We start from the raw sequence: 18,168 nt of genomic DNA, 5'->3' as shown, positions 1-18,168 counted from the left end.
AGTCCTGGAATGCAATGGAAAATGCCCAGGACAGGCTCGACGTGTCGCATGTGGAACGGGGAAACTTGACAGTAATACAGACTACAGTGAGGGATTGCCAAGTTAAATGCGAGAATGGACAGAGCACTGAGTGTGATAAAGTAGGCTTTTATGGTCCTCTGTTTATTTAGTGGGTCAGTTAAGAACAATTCAGGATGGAAGCAATCGTTGGCTTCACACAACCACAAATTGTATTGTCAGTCAGCCGGATTTGAAGGCGACTTGACTCAAAGGTCTTACAAATATTTGTTTGGTGCAAATTAGAAAAACACTATTTGACATTGACAGCAAGTATTGGGTGGGGGGCAGATTGTAAAATGGGGAAGGATGTGTGTATTATACTAGCCGAAGGATCAGTCAGTCTTATGCTCCCTGCTTCTATATTTCCCCTGAACTCTACTGTGACTTTTGATATCCCTGTAATTTACAGTAAGGAACTTTACAAGCTACAGTAAGGGGCCCTCCAAATGCACAACAAACAAACAAACAAATAAATAAATATGTTCTCCCATATGAAAAGAACACACTGCCCATGGGTGTGGACCATCTGCTGCTGAGAGTACCGGAGTCAGAAGGACTCATTGGTGGAAAGGCGTTGCTATGGTGAAAATGTCTGATGGTCAGTGAAAGCTCATTTCACAACGTGAGGCCTCAAACTCGAGACCTCATCGTGAGTTCTCACACAGCTGAGGACGTGTGTCCGCTGTTAAAGAAGGGAGAGGAGTCGGACATGTACACAGCGCGGGTTTATTTCTACTCTCTGTAGAATTCGCTATTCCAACTAAAGGCAAGATGGAGGCGTGCTAGTCACGGGAGCTTTTGTGAACAGACCGTATGATTCCGAGGGATAAGAGAAATGCAGATCGCACCATGGTGCTTGGACCCGCACTTCCAATGGCATGGGGCTGCCTCTAGCAGGAAAGGCTTGAATAACATCCTCAGATTTGGGACAGGTTTCACTCTGCCTTGGAAAACGGCGCGGCAGGTGGATCTACTGTAACGTGTGTGCCACACACCACACGTCTCCCCGCAACACTGCTTTCCCTGTATCGAAGTTCTCTGTCATTTGAATTCCGCATGTCCGTCCGTGTTCATCGTGTGATCTTAATGCGTGTGTGCAAACACTGCTTAGGAAGCGCCCACATCTGCTTTGACTAAAATAAAAGGACGGCTGGTCGAGTGAGGAAAGGAAAGACACTGCTCACTTCGTTTCTATCCCTCTCCAAAAGAAAAAGCCCATCCCCGCGCATGATATGATATGATATGATAAGGCATTTGTAACGCGCCTATACACAAGTGTTTCAAGGCGCGACGAGGCAGGGGGGGTACCAAGGGGAGACAGACAACGATCTTACTAGGCCAGGTGTCATTCAGATCGCGCAAGTGCAAGGGTAGAGGGGAAGGGAAAAGTGCATGGGGGAAGGGAGAGGGGAAAGTGCAGTACAGGGTTATTAGCATACAGCATACAGGATAAATAACAAGGGCCAGCTGGTGGCAAGTGCGAGGTAAGTGCAGACAAGTGCTGGGAAGGGGGGCTGTATGGATACAGACACAGTCCCGTAGTGCAGGGGTTGCCGTGGAGGCAGTGCAGGGGAGAGTGGCTGGGCCGAGAACGGTGAATGGCCCAGTTGCAGATTCAGTGCAGTTTCAGTAGTATTAGCAGGGGAGAGGGGGAGAGAAAGCGGAGGCAAAGAGGAAGGTTTTGAGGTGCTTCTGGAACCGGAGGTGATTCTCCTCAAGTTTCAGGGAGGCAGGAAAGCTGTTCCAGAGGGAGGCCCCTGCAGTGGAAAGAGATCTGCCCCCAACTCGTTGTTTGGAGAAGCGGCTGACCCTGAGGGAGTTGGAGGCGGATGAGCGAAGAGCTCGAGAAGGAAGATATTTAGGAAGAGAGAGTTGAAGGTATTTTGGCCCAAGGCCCCAGACGGCCTTGTGGACAATGCAGAGGGTTTTGAACTTGATCCTCGCAGTCACTGGGAGCCAGTGTAGTGGTTTCAGTCCTGGAGAGATACGGTCCCTGGGCTTGAGGCCAAGGACAAGTCTTGCAGTCCTGTTCTGGATGAGTTGCCAAGGGCGGAGAGTAGAGGCGGGCAGATTTAGATAGAGGCTGTTACAGTAGTCCAGCTTAGAGAGAACCAGGGTTCTAGAGACAGTGAGCTTCTGGGGGAAGGAGAGGAAAGGAAGGATACCTCTGAGGAGGTGTAGCTGGTAGTGTGACTTCTTAGATACGTCGGATATGTGAAGAGAGAAGGAGAGTGTGGAGTCGAAGATGACCCCAAGGTTTTTTGCCTTGCAGGTAGGAGCAGGAAGAGGGCCCAGAGAGGCCGGCCAGAGAGCATCAGGGAAGGAGGGAGTGGGAGTGCCGATGAGTAGAATCTCAGTCTTACTGGCATTAAGGCAGAGGTTGTTGGTGGCACACCATTCCTGGATAGCAGAAAGACAGTCAGAGATGAGGGAAGGAGAAGAGGAGGCCGAGGGTAGCCTGAAAATGAGCTGGGTATCATCCGCATCATACCAATTCCTCTCGCGAAGTGCTCTCTATCAGAGAATCTAATCTGCCCAGGCTCACACGGTGCCCTAATAAGGGAAACGGATCCACGTGTCTGATTTCTCATTTCAAACCCAAGAGCAGCAAAAAGGCAGATATGTACAGACGGTCTGATGGTTACACTTAAATGCCATTGCGTGTGGGTGATGAGACCAGTGACTTAATCAGAAGAAAAAACTTGGGGGCAATGTTCTGGCAGTAGAATGCTTGTGTGCGGGATGTTGCGTGGCATGTGCGCAAATGAATGAGAGTGGAGCGTGTTCCACTGCAAGGGGTATTTATTTTATCTTTATTTTATCGGATATTTCTGAGGTGCCTATACGACAAAGGGTGCTTCAAGGCGCTGCAAGACAAAAAAAGGGGCCAACAAAGGAGCAAGAGAACAATAACGGTCCTACTAGGCCTTGTGACATTCAGATCGTGCAAGTGCAGTAACAAGAATTGCGAGGAAGAGGGGAATTGGGGACAGTGCCGGCCTGCGCCAAATGCGAGGTGCAAGGGTGGGAAGGGAAGTGCAGGGGAAAAAGACGAGAGAGTGCAAGAGAAAAATGGGGGTGGAGAAAGGGGGGGTAAGAGGGCCACAGGGGCTAGGTGGGTGCTAACGGGAGGCCAGGAGGGCAAGTGCTGGGAATTTCATGGGGTGTAGGTCCACAAGCTAAGTGTGAGGAAGGGGGATGGGCTGGGTGGGGGGCCTGGTGCCATACAGAACTCAGAGGGAACCAAGCAGCCAGTCACTGCAGCAGACAGGGGTGTTAGCAGGGGAGGGGTGAGGGAAGGAAGAAGAGAAAAAGAGGGTATTGAGGAGCTTCTGGGATTTAGGAGATCTGGCTCAAGTCTGAGCGGGTCAGGGAGACCATTCCAGAGAAAGACTCCTGAGGAAGAGAGTGATTTACCCCCATCCTCTGCTTAGAGAAGCGTCTGATCTACAGAGAGTTGGAACTAAAAGACTCAAGGGCTCTAGCAGGGAGGTATTTAGGAAGAGAGTGAGTTGGATGTAGCGGGGTCTCAGGCCCCAGAAAGCCTTGTGGATGATGCAGAGGGTCTTGAACTTGATCCTAGCAGCAACCAGGAGCCAGTGGAGAGATTTTAGTGCTGCAGTTCCTGGGCTTGAGGCGGAGGATGTCGCTCGGTCCTATTCTGGATTAGTTGAAGGGGGCGAAGGGAGGATAAAGGAAGATTGAGGAAGAGGATGTTGCAGAAGTCCAGCCAAGAGAGTGCCAGAGCTCTAGAGACATTGAGCTTCTAAGGAAGGTGACAAAAGGAATATTGCCTCTGAGGAAGTACAGCTGATAATGGGCCTTCTTCGCAAGGTCTGGGATGTGAAGGGAGAAGGAGAGAGGAGTCAAAGATGACACCAAGGTTTTTTGCCTCACAAGAGGGTGAGGGAAGTGGCCCACAGAGGGCGGCCAGTGGGTAGGAGGGAAGGAGGGAGCGTGGGTCCCAATGAGAAGGATCTCAGTCATACTGGCATTAAGGCAGAGATCATTGGAAGCATAGATGCCTGAATAGCAGACAGACAGTCAGGGATGAGAGAGGAGGAAGCGGAGGCAGTGGAGGGAAGCTTAAATGAGAGCTGCGTGTCGTCTGCATAACACTGGAAGTGAGGAGAGAAGGAGGAGATCAGGTGGGCCCAGAAAGGCAAGGTAGATGTTGAAGAGCCATGGTGAGAGGACATAGCCTTGAGGGACGCCACAGGTGGAGAGTGAGATAGGGGAGCGAGAAGGGCCAAGTTGAACCTGGGAAGGTCGGTCAAAGAGGAAGGAGGTCAACCAGTCCAGTGCCAGGCCTGTGATGCCAAGGGTGTCATGGAGTCGATTTGTCAGGGTGCCATGATTGACTGTGTCGAAGGCAGAGGAAAGATCCAGAAGGAAAAGAATTGATGGAGAGTTGGAATCAAGATTTGAGAGCAAGTCTTCATGGGTTTTCAGTAGAGCAGTTTCCATGCCTCTGGCTGCTCTGATGAAGCCAGACTGGTGGTCGTGGAGACAACCAACAGATGCAGAGTTTTGGATCAGTTGGGAGATGGCCAGCTTCTCTAGGAGTGTGCCCTGGAAGGGGGTAATGGAGATAGGGTGGTGGTTAGCCAGGCATGAGGGGTTAGCAGAGGGCTTTTTGAGGAGAGGATGCAGAAGGGAGTGCTTAGGGGTAGCGGGAAAGAGCCAGTGGCCAAGGAGCGATTATAGAAGTCGACCAAGGTTGGCGCAAGGGAGGGAATGTTGTCCTTGACAGTTCTGGAGAATCAGGTGAGCACCTGTTTGGAGGAAACTTTCATAGAGAGGACTTGTCTAGAGACCTCATCTGGTGCTATGAGTGAGAAAGAGGACAGTAGGAGGGAAGGGGCGAGGGTGGCCAAGGGAGGCATGAGAGCTGGGGGGTGAATGAGGAAGGGGAGTAGAGGAGAGTGAGGACAGGATGTCCTGAGTTTTGATTAAGAAGTGGGAGGGCAGTGAAGTACAGAGGGCCAGGGATGGCACGGGAGAAGTGGAGACTGTAGTAGGATTGGCGAGTTCTTTGCAGATTTTAAACAATTCGCCCGTGTTGGTACTGGCCCCAAAGATGCGGGCATGGGTATGGGCCCTCTTCTTCAAGTGGATGGGGAGTCTGTATTGCCTGTGGAGCAGGTGGCAAGCGAGTCTGTCAGAGGATGTGCCTGATACCCACCACTTCCGCTCAGCAACTCTTCACTTGCGTTTTAGAGAGGCTAGGTCAGAGTCATACCACGCATTACGCTTGGAGGCAGGCGTCATGCCAATCCCCATGACAGGGGCAAGGAATTCCAAGGTGTTGGTGATAGTGAGGTGAATATTAGCAAGGGCAGAGTCAGTGTGCCAGTCCATGGCAGGAGTGGGAGGGGGAATGCAAGTGGCGGCAAAGGCAGCAACTGACACTCGCTTCATCGGTCAAATGATGGAGAAGGAGACTGGCTGTGCAGTCAAAGGTTTAGCTGTGGGACCTAAGAGATCAAGGTGAGAGGACAGGAGAGCATGGTCAGACAAGGAGAGTGGTGTAGTGAGAGGGTTGGAGATGGGGATGTCTGCTGAGATGAGAGCATCCAAGGTATGTCCAGCTGAGTATGTTGGACCGGAGGGATGAATGCTAGGGAAAAGACAGTCACGGAGGCTGTGGAAGAGTCCAGTGGCCAAATCAGGAGAGTCAAGGTGGATATTGAAGTCGCTGAGGAGAAGTTTGGAGGTGGAGGCAAGAAGAGAAGAGGTGAGGTCAGATCACTCCGAGAGGAAGAGGGAGACCAGAACAGGGGTCCTATAGATGGTGACGAGAGCCAACAAGAGGGTTGGAGAGACACCAAGCCTGCAGAAAGAGCATTCGAAGGAAGAGTAGGACTGGCAATGATAGTAGCAGGGACCCATTCAGGGAAGATCAATGCCACTACGCCTCCAGACCTGTTTGGCCTCGGCATAGAGAGGATCTTGTAGCCCTCAGGGAGAGAGTGTCAAAAGCAATGACAGTGCTGGCAATGAACCATTGAAAACATCAAGGTCACTGTCTTCAAGAAGGAGATAGATATGAGAGGAGTATTTAACAGCAGAGCGAGAGTGGATGGTAGCTAGGTGAAGCTGGTTGCCACCTTTGAAGGTCTTCCGAGGAGTGGTACAGGGGATGTGATATGTCTGTCGCTGGTGGGGAAGGGGCAAGTGGGGAGGTAGGCAGAAGTGTGGCAGGAGAAGGGAGGAAGTTGATGAGAGACAGAAGACGCCTATCAAGAAGGAGGAGGTTGGGCTGAGCACCCTGGGCCATGACAGTGCCATTCTGATAGACATTAATGATGCACCTAGAGGATGAGAAGCCAGCCAAGAATACTTCCCATCTGGTGCCACCATTAATGGGTGACAAAGAGAAAGGGGAGAGGACAGAGACAATGTGGGGAGTCCATAGGTCCGGAGAGGGAGAAGCAAAGAGGATGTCTGTGTCAGTCTGCCTGGAAGAAGCATTGATGTAGGTGTCAGCGATGAGCAGGCCTGGATTAGAGACTAGGAGATCTTTTTTTTAAATGTTTCCTTACAGACTTCGAGATGTAGGATAAGTCATAGAGTAGCAGTTAGAGTAAATAGGAGAGATGGAGAGCACCATGGAGGGAGAGAGAAGAGTGTTGGAAAGGGGGTTGAGAAACAGAGAAACTGCAATGCACGGAGAAACTGCACAATGCATGATGAACTGACCAGGCGGCCTAGCAGCAAGACAGTTGCAGACAAGTCAGGGGTATGAGACATCCCAGGTCGCCAAGCCCTGCTTCACACAGGGGACTGGTTGTATTATGACAGCAAGGGCCAACGCTGGGCACTAAACTAGGACTCTGATGTTTTTGCACATGGAAGTAGACAGGCCAGGGGTGTTGGTATCAATATCTGATGATATTATATTTTCCAGTTTAAGAGTAATCATTTTATGAAAGTAATGACGTTTGAAAGACTATCTCAGGGCAGCTGGTATTTGAAGGTGTCACTTGAAGCTTGGATACACATTAATAGGCAGTGCTTAGCTCACTGACATATGGTATCAACACAGTTTCTTCATGCAGGCCGGCCCTAGGAGTTGCAGGGCCCTGGGTGGCAAAAGATGTGTGGGCCCCAAAGTGGAATAAATAGTGATATCAGTGATATCACAGAATGAGTCTTTAGTACGCAAAGGTATCATGGAAAGTTAAATTAGAAACATGTTGCCATGCTTAAACTAGTAGACAAATACACTGTGACGTCTAGTATATGAATTGTTCATATTATAGACCTATGAGGCAATGGCACTTTTTTGAAGTAGCCGACAGCTGAATACCTTGTACAGACTTCTAATGTTGGCAGATAAGGCATAATGTGATAAAAGGATTTGCTCGGGAGCACACACTTTGGTTAAATGACGAAGCCGGGATTTGTGAGCAGTCTGCAATTCAGTTAACTTGAACACATCTCTCCCCAGATGTAATTGGTAGAATTGGTGTTTGCAAAAGGTCTTTTTGAAACTTTGGTTAGAAAACACTATCTGTGGAAGGCATTACAAAAATATGGTGATTGTGTTTTGCTAACCAAAAAATCTGTTGTTTTTGCAGATGTTTTACGATTGTTTTTATTTTTATTTTCTGTATATCTGGACAATACTAGCGCCTAGATGCCTACAGGCTTAGTGCGCTTTACAAATGTAAAAATAAACGATTGATAAACATTGTCCCAATTAGCAATATGCTTTCATATCAGAAGCTACAGATAAGGATTATTTTGACTGTAAAAAAAAAGCAAATAATAACTATGGGCCTCATTACACGGATGGCGGTAAGGGTTTACCGGTACCGGTATTTTACCGGTACTGGTAAATCCTTACCGCCTTACTACGAGGTCCCTTTGCGGGTTGGGGAATTTAACGTCTGCTTTTTGCAGGTGGTAAAAATCAAACAATTTGTGGTACCGTAATTAGCGCCTTCCCCATTCCCATTATGCCCTATGGGGCAAAAATGGGACTGGGGAAGGGCAATGGTGGAAGGGGGAATTACCGCCCCGCCAACCTTGGAATGGGGCGGTAATTCCCCTTTCCGCCAAGGCGGTGCCGGTATTTTACCGGCATGAACCATGGCGCTATTAGCGCCATGGTTCTCTGCCATCCGTGTAATGAGGCCCTATGTTTATCAGGGGCTGCTCATTACAAAATGAGAATTGAGCCTTATTAATGTACCCCCTGAGCCTTGAATGGAGAGGGTGAGCAGGCCAAAACTGTATGCCGTTGTAGAATAGCAGGGGATCCTATAGCAGAAAGTTGCAAAGGCAACTGAGCGGGTTAGGAGAGTGTTGCTGAGATGTTATACATTTAGACCCTCCTGTAAATCATATGTCTTCTTTCCTATTCCTGCGGCAACATGTGCTGTAGAATGTGGTGTTTTGACATGGAGATGAGAACAGCTCCCTCCACTTCAATCAGAGTGGGAACTTTTACCCCCATATCGAAAAAATCAAAAGCTGGCACCCAAGAATATATGCACAGTAAGTCAACATATCTTAAAGTGAAAGATTGACCTTTCCCCTTAGAAGAAAGTGCAATAGACGAAAGAGCACTGGCCTTTCAAAAAAGTCATCAACAACAGAAAAATAACCTGAGAAAGGAAATGTTCCAATAAATACATTGGCAAAGTAAAAAAGATGCTCACCTTTTAAACCCAGCAATATGTAATGAAATATTCCCGGGAAAACAAAATCCCAATACGAGCATGTGCTTTCATGATAATTTTATGTGTCTGCACTGGAAACATGACAACCTGACTGGCACTGGTGTAACTTAAAAAAGGTAACACTTTTTTATTTTATTTTTATATTCACTCTGCCTTCATAAAGAAATAATTTCTTTATGAAGGCAGAGTGACTACAAAAGGAAAGTATTTATTTTTGAAGTCTGAGGGCTCCCAACACCCCATGACATGGAAGTCGCTAGGCTGGAGGCCTCAATGTCATGCGGTGGGTGGAGCTCTATGACTTCAAAAAGAAAAAGTTTCTTTTTGAAGTCACTCTGCCTTCATAAAGAAATTATTTCCATTATGGTTTGGTCCTTAACGGAAATAATTTCTTTATGAAGTCGGAGTGACTTCAAAAAGAAACAATTTATTTTTGAAGTAATAGGGCTCCCCTCAACCCCATGAGGTGTGTGTGTGTGAGTGTATGGTGAAAGGGTGCACACCTAAATGTATAGGTGGCTGCCTGTGTGAGTGTATGGTGAAAGGGTACACAATTACATGTATGGGTGGCTGGGTCTGCGTGCCAAGTGTATGGTGAAAGGGTGCACATTTACATGTATGGGTGGCTGGGTCTGCGTGCCAAGTGTATGGTGAAAGGGTGCACATTTAAATGTATGGGTCGCTGCCTGTGTGAGTGTATGGTGAAAGGGTACACAATTACATGTATGGGTGGCTGGGTCTGCGTGCCAAGTGTATGGTGAAAGGGTGCACATTTAAATGTATGGGTGGCTGCCTGGGTGTACCTGAATGATGAAAGGGTGCCCACTAAAATGTATAGGCGGCTGCCTGTGTGAGTGTATGGTGAAAGGGTGCACACGTAAATGTATAGGTGGCTGCCTGTGTGCCTGTATGATGAAAGGGTGCACACTTAAATGTATGGGTGGCTGCCTGGGTGTGCCTGTATGGTGAAAGGGTGTGCACTTAAATGTATGGGTGGCTGCCTGTGTGCCTGTATGATGAAAGGGTGCACACTTAAATGTATGGGTGGCTGCCTGGGTGTGCCTGTATGGTGAAAGGGTGTGCACTTAAATGTATGGGTGGCTGGGTGTGTGTGCGTATGGTGAATGGTGTGTGTTTGTGTTCAGGGGCACAACAAAACCTACATTTCAGGAGGCTAACCCTTCAAATGTTGCGAGAGGTGCTAAATTCACGAGCGGTGGGGAGGGGCAAACTTATTTGTGTGAGGCATCTAACTTCTTTATGCCTTCTAATGAGACTATTCTAGTGCAGCTTCAATGTTACAAGCAGTTAACTCCCTCCTTTAAGTCTGAAAACACCCACATATGGACTTCTGTGGGAATAAGTGGTCTCCTGTCCCCTCCCTATCCTTCCAATCACTTCTGTGGCATGCAAGTACTAAACCCACATCAAGAATTCAATTTGCCTGACAAATTATACATTTGGATGCAGGTACTAACAGTGAAATGATTTACGTTCGTAATTGCTGGGCCTTTGTTAACAGGGAAGCCCAGGTGCTGTTTAACATCTGTGTCCTGTTCTGTCCGGCAACGGCTCTGTAGGTTAGCCAGGTCGAGTCAAAATAGCCCAAAATGTCATGGGGGAGTTCAAGGGGGGCTGAAGCCCTGTCAGCTCAATGGTGTTGGGCCACTACTTGAGTTTAATCCCTTGGTGGTTACTATTGGTAATCTTTATTACTCATATCCCTATTCTTCCTCGCCCCAGTACTGGACGTGGAGGTAAATCTGGGCTGAGAAACTGATTTTGGGGTTGGGACAGGTGCTGGGAGGGAGAGGGGATGTGTGGGATCTGGGGTGGGACGGGGATTGTGCGATAAATCATAATGTCATTCATGTCCAGGCTAAGCAGGCATGATATGTGGTATTAGTGGCTAGAGAGGCATTTTGGTGCAGGCAGTCTAGCCATTCCTCAGTTTGGCAGGACTTTTTTCAACTGGGCATCTCTGATAAAGCAGTCCTGCTAAGTGTAATTACCTGGCTAGTTTGGGGCATTTGGGTGCTGCCAGTCTAGGTATGTCTAAATGGAGGCATGGCATTTTTAATAGCAAAGCATTATATTAATTAAAGCATTAATGTTCCTGTGTATTGTTGGTGACTTGCGATGTATTGGATTTTTGGATTGGTGTTATCCTACAAAACAATTGCAAATGCTGTGGCATTTTAACCAATTTTTCTCAGAAAGTGTGCTATATACTGCATTAAAGCACATATGTACATCTTTCTCCTAGTGCAGCGTGCGGCGTACCCCTGCAGCAGCACGTTTGTGCGTATTGCGCAAGGGTGGTAATCTAGGCCGGCCCAGAGTGTGGCGTGATTTGTTGCCGGGTTGGTGGGGTGGGGTCCGCCTCAGCATGGCAAACAGGGGGGGGCCTAAAATGTTGTGTTACGCCACTGCAACGTGGGTGAAATCCTGGTAGCCAGATGCTTGAGCAAGCTTGCTGACCTCAAATACACCAAAGGGGGTTGCGCCTGCCCTCTGAAAAATGTTACTGTCCGCTCACATGTATCCTTTACTTGTGCCCTGAAAAGCAGCACATGCCCACAATCAGAGAAACTAACTGCACCGGTCTCCAGTATTGCAACCTCTCTTTGCACATCCTGTGCAAATATTCAGGACTCACTTGCTCTCTCATCATTTCCCCTCCTCAACCCAATGTCTGGCTTTCAACAATACCCTGCTTTATGAAGATGACTTGAAAAGTACACATTCCATAATAAGGCACCCACTCAAATATATAAATACTGACACAAATATGTTAAGCAAAAAGTGTACCATCATGGCTTATACGCCATCTTGACTGGGAGACTGCAAATACTAGAATGCAATTCATCAAAAGGCAAAATATGTCCTTTGTCTTTTCAAGACGTATACCAACATGTATTGTGTGAAAAGGTTACCTGTTTGTGTTTCATTGTTTGGCAAATGCAGGGTTCATATATAATGTGAGGCAAATGTCACAAGCTACCAAAAATAAACTATTTTTGGTGCATTAAATATGAACATCTGAATATAATGTAGCTAATTTAAAACTGTTTTGTTTGATATGTTGTAATTGATCTGGAGGAGAGCGTAGATTTAGGCAGCTAACTGTGGTACTTTCAGAATGAAAAGGCCTATTTGCATTTCTTAGCACAAAAACGTTACAAATATCTCCTCCAAAACAATGGCCTCTAAAATGGGCTAGCACATGGAAATTGCCCCCACTTTAATGTGCTGCTTGAAGAAAGAAAGTGTTAAGTAGTCATTAAGGAGCCTGCAGCGTCTGATGAGCCTCTGGGAGTGGGTGTTGGTCTCTAGAGAGCCACAGGGGGTTGGGAGGCGACACTGTGGCCTCACGCGACCTTAGTACATGGAAGCCGCAGAGCCCCCATTAAAACAATATTCTTGTTAAAGTTGAGGCAGGCAATGGAGCCTGTGGGCGGCCCCCTGACAGCGGTGCCCTGGGCCACTGCACAGACTGCCCATGCCTCTGGGACGGCCCTCTGACAGCGGGGCCCTGGCCCACCGCACAGACTGCCCATGCCTCTGGGCGGCACCCTAACAGCTGTGACCTGGGCCACCGCACAGACTGCCCATGCCTGGGGGGTGGCCCTCTGACAGCGGGGCATTGGGCCACCGCACAGACTGCCCATGCCTCGGGGGTGGCCCCCTGACAGCAGTGCCCTGGGCTACCGCACAGACTGCCCATGCTTGGGGGGCGGCCCTCTGACACCGGGGCCCTGGGCCACTGCACAGACTGCCCATGCCTCTGGGACGGCCCTCTGACAGCGGGGCCCTGGCCCACCTCACAGACTGCCCATGCCTCGGAGCGGCACCCTGACAGCAGTGACCTGGGCCACCGCACAGACTGCCCATGCCTGGGGGGTGCCCCTCTGACAGCGGGGCACTGGGCCACCGCACAGACTGCCCATGCCTCGGGGGTGGCCCCCTGACAGCAGTTCCCTAGGCTACCGCACAGACTGCCCATGCTTGGGGGGCGGCCCTCTGACAGCGGGGCCCTGGGCCACTGCACAGACTGCCCATGCCTCAGCTGGCCCTCTGACAGCGGGGCCCTGGGCTACCGCACAGACTGCCCATGCCTCGGGCGGCCCTCTGACAGCTGGGCCCTGGGCCACCGCACAGACTGCCCATGCCTCAGCGGCGACCACCTGACAGCAGTGCCCTGGGCCACCACACAGACTGCCCATGCCTCGGGGGCGGCCCTCTGACAGCGGGGCCCTGGGCCACCGCACAGACTGCCCATGCCTCGGGGGCAGCCCCCTGACAGCAGTGCTCTGGACCACCGCACAGACAGCCCATGCCTCGGGGCGGCCCTCTGACAGCGGGGCCCTGGGCCACCGCACAGACTGCCCATGCCTCGGGGGCGGCCCCCTGACAGCAGTGCCCTGAGCCACCGCACAGACTGCCCATGCCTCGGGGGCGGCCCCCTGACAGCAGTGCCCTGGGCCACCGCACAGACTGCCCATGCCTCTGGGGCGGCCCTCTGACAGCAGGGCCCTGGCCCACTGCACAGACTGCCCATGCCTCAGCCGGCCCTCTGACAGCGGGGCCCTGGGCCACTGCACAGACTGCCCATGCCTCGGGGCGGCCCTCTGACAGCGGGGCCCTGGGCCACTGCACAGACTGCCCATGCCTCTGGGGCGGCCCTCTGACAGCGGGGCCCTGGGCCACTGCACAGACTGCCCATGCCTCAGCCGGCCCTCTGACAGCGGGGCCCTGGGCTGCCGCACAGACTGCCCATGCCTCGGGGCCGGCTCTGTCTTCATGTCACTTGAGTCTCATCCTCCCATAACCCCTTAATTCCAGAGACGGGTGGATTCAAACAGCCCCGCAAAAACCTCATGCACTCTATTCTCCTGCGATGCTGGCCTGGGCCAGTGCAGCACAAAAGCTTCTAGCGTAATTAGTCCGAACAGAGTCTTCCGAAAACTCTCAGCGAGGCATTTAATGGGGCCATCCATCTCCGCCACAGCTCCACTCGGTGAATAACCGCAGGCGCGTATCGATCTCCCGCCCACCCCTCCAGCCTGCCCCCTTAGCAGGCGGCATTCCTGGGGGAGTGCGTGTACTGCTCTGTCTGCCCTGGACACTGAATGGGGGGCCGGGCGGGTCTCCCCAAATGCTGCAGGGGGGTTTCCCAAATGCTATTTCCTTGGATGTCTAAATGCAGTACAAGGCTGGCCCCCTTTGTGGTAACCTTTCAGTGTGCATAGTGCTTCCGCCCGCAGCACCAAGTCAAACTGACCATCATTCGTGCACTTTCCAAAAAATGCCCACAAATGATTAGCTAAGTGCACCGTGGGTGGGTGTGGCGCTGCTGTGGCGGCACGCGACCGTTAAGGGGGTAGATTCACAGCCTCGCGTGGTCTCTCCATTATTGTTTTTTTTGCGCGTGTTTATCTTTAAGCGATTGGTACAGAGGCGCCATGTCACAATTCACATACTTCGGGGCGCTTTGTGAAAACCGTAAAGAGGAAATGCACATGAAATCGGCAGATTGAGAAATGCACGAGTGGTTCTTCGGGTCTCAACATGTGATGAGTCATGTAGCTCCATAGAAATCACGTGCTCTCCCTGTGCCTGCATTTGTAAATATGCGTGTTGTAAATGTGTTAAATAAAAGCTGCGGCGTTGTATGTCCCCGTTGCATGGTCGCACCCTCATATAAGGCTGATATATGTAATCTGGTCTCATATGTAAAACTGCCGTCCTGTCGACAACACCTGCGGCGGGAGAAGCCCCTGCGACACTACACGCAATATGTGTTCATAGCGCCTCGATGCCTGTGGGCTGTAGTGCGCTCTATACATCCAAAAATAAAAAAATAAATACTCCAGATGAATGTTATGCGATGCTTTCAAAAAGGACATTTTATATTTTTTGAGACTGATTTTGAGACCCCCCTCTCGACCATTTAGATTCTGCATTCATTGTCCCCTTGCAACTCCCCGCCCACCCCCGAATTGATAACCAGTGCATTAAGCCGGAAGAACAAGGGCGGAGAGGCGGGGCTAAAGAGCCCCGAATCAATATCTGAGGGCTGCGCCATATCAGAGGCTGGTGGCGGCCTAGGAAGCAGAAGCAACATTTCAAAGAGGTGTGATCTTGGTAACTAGAGGAGCGCCCTAACAGGCTGGTCAAGCTTTCCACTGATCTCCAAATATACCTGGCTCCTTCCCGGAGGTCAGGAAGGAGCCCCAGACCCTCCTAACACCTAGGCCCGCACACCCTCGACTCCCCACCCTGAGGGATCTGATCCCCACTGGTTCCTCCCCTGGATGTCTGTAGATCCATTGCTGACAAATTGCCCGCCCGCCCCTGTTGTGGGATCCCCAGTCCCTAGTTCTTCTGCTTCCCTAGCCATGTTCTTCCCCCTATGATTATAAAACGCTCAGTTGCTCCCCAAAGCCAGGTCGGCTCTCTATAAATACCCTAAGAATGATAATAATATTAGTAATAATGGAAGGAAGAGATGTCTATCAAAAAAGGTGTGTTACATGTTATGTCATCCCCCGAAAGTATATACCATGTCAGATACCAATCCAAGTAAGGTAGCTCCTGATGTTAAGGTGCCTGCTGCAGGGATATGCTTGTACCATGCAGTTCACAATTTCCCATCCCAGGAAGATGGCTCAAAGGGATCGGTCTGCCCCCTGCAGCAGGACTCCTTGCACAACCAAAGGAACAGCTGCGGTCTCGCTACATCGAGCCTCTTCTGGACCACAACGTTGTGCTCCCTAATGTGCTGCTGGCACAACATTTGGAAAACCTCTTCCCTTAGATAGGTAGAGAGCCCCCCTAGCACCACCCCTCCCCCCACCCCCCTCCGCCCCTATCCCCTTCTGGCACCACTCTGCAGCAACCAGGGAGGTGTGTTTGTGCTTTGAATTGGCTTCTGTTGTGTTTGAATGCCTCGATGCATTGAAGGGTGAGCCCTGCTGCTGCAGAGGCGGCCGTATCCTGTCAGGAGAGGGTGGGGTCTGCCCCACCCGCCCCCTGCAAATCTCGAAAACCCTCCCTTTTTCAGCAGCCCGTTGCCTTTTTGAGCCTCTCGCCCGCCGAGTCGGCTTTTTGCTGGACCCACCTCGGTCTTTTCGCACTCTCTGCAACGGGTTTCGGACTTCAGCACCATGGACAGCTCTGAAGCCAGCGCCATGGAGCGGAGTTCGAATTGGGCTCTGTCTGCGCCCGGCTCGTGAAATGTCAAAAGACGAGCGGAGAATCGGGCTTCCATCAAAGGGTCAAGTTAACGTACACCCCACGGACCAGCACTGAATCGAAGACTCATGCTAGGGGGCAACGCCCCCAGAACATCGTTGGTGAAGGAATGCATTTCTCCTCCCAACAGTATGGGAATTTGGCACATGTGCGCACCGCATGCGATGTTCTGATTCCCACCCCAGCCTCCACATTGCTCCGATTGCAGGAGTGGTGGAGAGGGAAACTGGGGATATTGGACTTCGCCTACACCCAGGATAAATCGCCACTCTACGCGTCAGAGGACGCCGCTGTCTGAAACGCCGCTAGGTTTGGGGGCTGCTTGCACAGCAGAACAGCTGGCAACCGAGATTCACTTTCATGCAGCAGTCAAAAAAGCCGAGCCATTTAAAAGCTCCCGCTAGGGTGAGTTGCAGCTGTATATTCAATGCCTTACTACATTGCAGTGTGCATTTCTGGAAGTAGTTTCCAGCTCAAACAAACAACATCACACTGCCTCACTGTTTCGCCTTTGAAAACTGCCTCCATCAGCACGTGCCAGCATACACAGAGTCGCAAAAGGGGAATTAACATAATGCGTTCTGTGTGCACAATAAAAAGTTCACACCTTTTATTCAAAAGCAGCAACTGATGAATAGGCTTTTAAACTAAACATAAAGGACGCCCTTATTATCCGCTGTGGGATGTGGTGTGGGACACATAGGTGATTTTATTTTTAAAAGGTTTTCATCATGCTGTGGCTTTAATAAGGTGAGGAGGGTAAGTCCTTGTCTTGTTACTTACCATAATGGAAAAGACTAGAGCCACAATGTTCACGGGCCAGACTGGGCAGAAGCAGGAGAAGATGGCCAGAATGAGGTAATCCGTGGGTCTCCCCTGCTCCTGGGCGTTGGTGGTGGCCGTGGAGGACGCCCTGGCCAGACTGATCCTGGAGGGTGAGAGCGGCGCCGACTCGAGCTGCCCGGCCGACACCGACTTGTACGGCATGCCGTGGCCGTTCTGGTCCATGTCCATGGACTTCTCGCTGGACATGGTGACCGAGAAGGATTTCTTCAGGCCGTTCTCCTCCTTGCTCACGGTGCTGGTCAGCAGTTTCTCGGTCTCTTGCGAGTCGGCCGGCTGCGCGTTGGCGCACTCGCTCAGCGCCTTGTCAAAGTGGGCATCGGTGTTGATAGCCATTCTGGGTTTCGATGGAAGTGAGGCCTGGCAGGGCTTTTTAAGAAATAAGCGCTCAAGCCGAGTGCTAGTTTTCCATCCCGGGGCCAGCGAGTGCGTAAGGAAGTGGAGGGCAGGCGCCTTAAATCTGCAGCGTGCTCGGGGACGCTGTAGATAGTTTGCCCATTAGAAGAAAAACTCAGACAATTCCTTGCTTCCTGCGGGGCGAAGGACCAAAGGGGGAGAGAGAGAGTTCCTGTTAAGTACGTTTCTTCTCCTCCAGCTGAAGCGCGTGTGCGTGATTGCTGCCAAAACGCTGCTCCCCCCAAATCCCCGTCAGCGAAGCCCCGTCAGCGCCGCTAGAGGAAGCCGAGTGGAACAGTCCTGGCAGCTTCTGCTGCTGAAATGCTCGCGTGAGGCAAGCCCGACACCTCCCCCTCGCCCATCCCCCACCGCCGCTGCTAGGGGTTCCCCTGTCTGAAAGGACCTGTATTGCTGGCGCTGCTGCTGGGGTGTCTCTGTGCGTTACCTCAAGCACCCGGACCTTTCTCCAGAGGCTTACGCCCCCCAGAGGCACAGGTCTGGCGAATGACTCCTGGATCTCCAGGATGGATGGCCGGGTTTCTTGGCATCCACGTCCAGGATGTTTTTTTTTAATGCAGCAGGATTTCAGCCTATACAATGAAGTGTTTATAGAGGGACTGTGCGTGTAGAACAAGTAGAGACCCCCTCGCCCCCTCCCCCACCCGCCCACCACTCCCAAACCCTTCCTAGTTTCTGCACAAAATGCACTTTTGCTGGAATCGGAGATCTGTGAGCGAAGTCAGGGCGCTGTTAGAAATGCATACCCCATTGATCCGGGCCGCTAAGTTCTTATTTTACGGAACAGGAAACGCATTGCACGTTTGGGAAGCTTTGCATTTCGAGAAGCACACATGTACCCTGACACCCTGAATAACTCAGGCGGACGCGGGAGGCTGGGCGAGGACCGCTAGGGGGCGTGCGA

At 51.0% G+C, this 18,168-nt stretch overlaps 1 protein-coding gene across 1 annotated transcript in view; it reads right to left on the bottom strand.

The window, feature by feature from the left end:
• Positions 1–17,569, bottom strand: part of LOC138488342 (trafficking regulator of GLUT4 1) — a 201,848-nt gene extending 184,279 nt beyond the window's left edge. The window contains exon 1 of the mRNA XM_069615241.1: positions 16,791–17,569. Coding sequence (XP_069471342.1) covers positions 16,791–17,186 — 396 coding nt within the window. The 5' untranslated portion in view covers positions 17,187–17,569. The remainder of the gene's footprint in view (positions 1–16,790) is intronic.
• Between the last annotated feature and the right edge of the window lie 599 nt (positions 17,570–18,168).

The sequence above is a fragment of the Ambystoma mexicanum genome, chromosome 9 (genome assembly GCF_040938575.1).
Source record: "Ambystoma mexicanum isolate Mex_15411 chromosome 9, UKY_AmexF1_1, whole genome shotgun sequence".
Taxonomy (NCBI): domain Eukaryota; kingdom Metazoa; phylum Chordata; class Amphibia; order Caudata; family Ambystomatidae; genus Ambystoma; species Ambystoma mexicanum.
The sequence above is the reverse complement of the archived record's forward strand: the minus strand, read 5'-3'. Positions and strand labels throughout refer to the sequence as shown.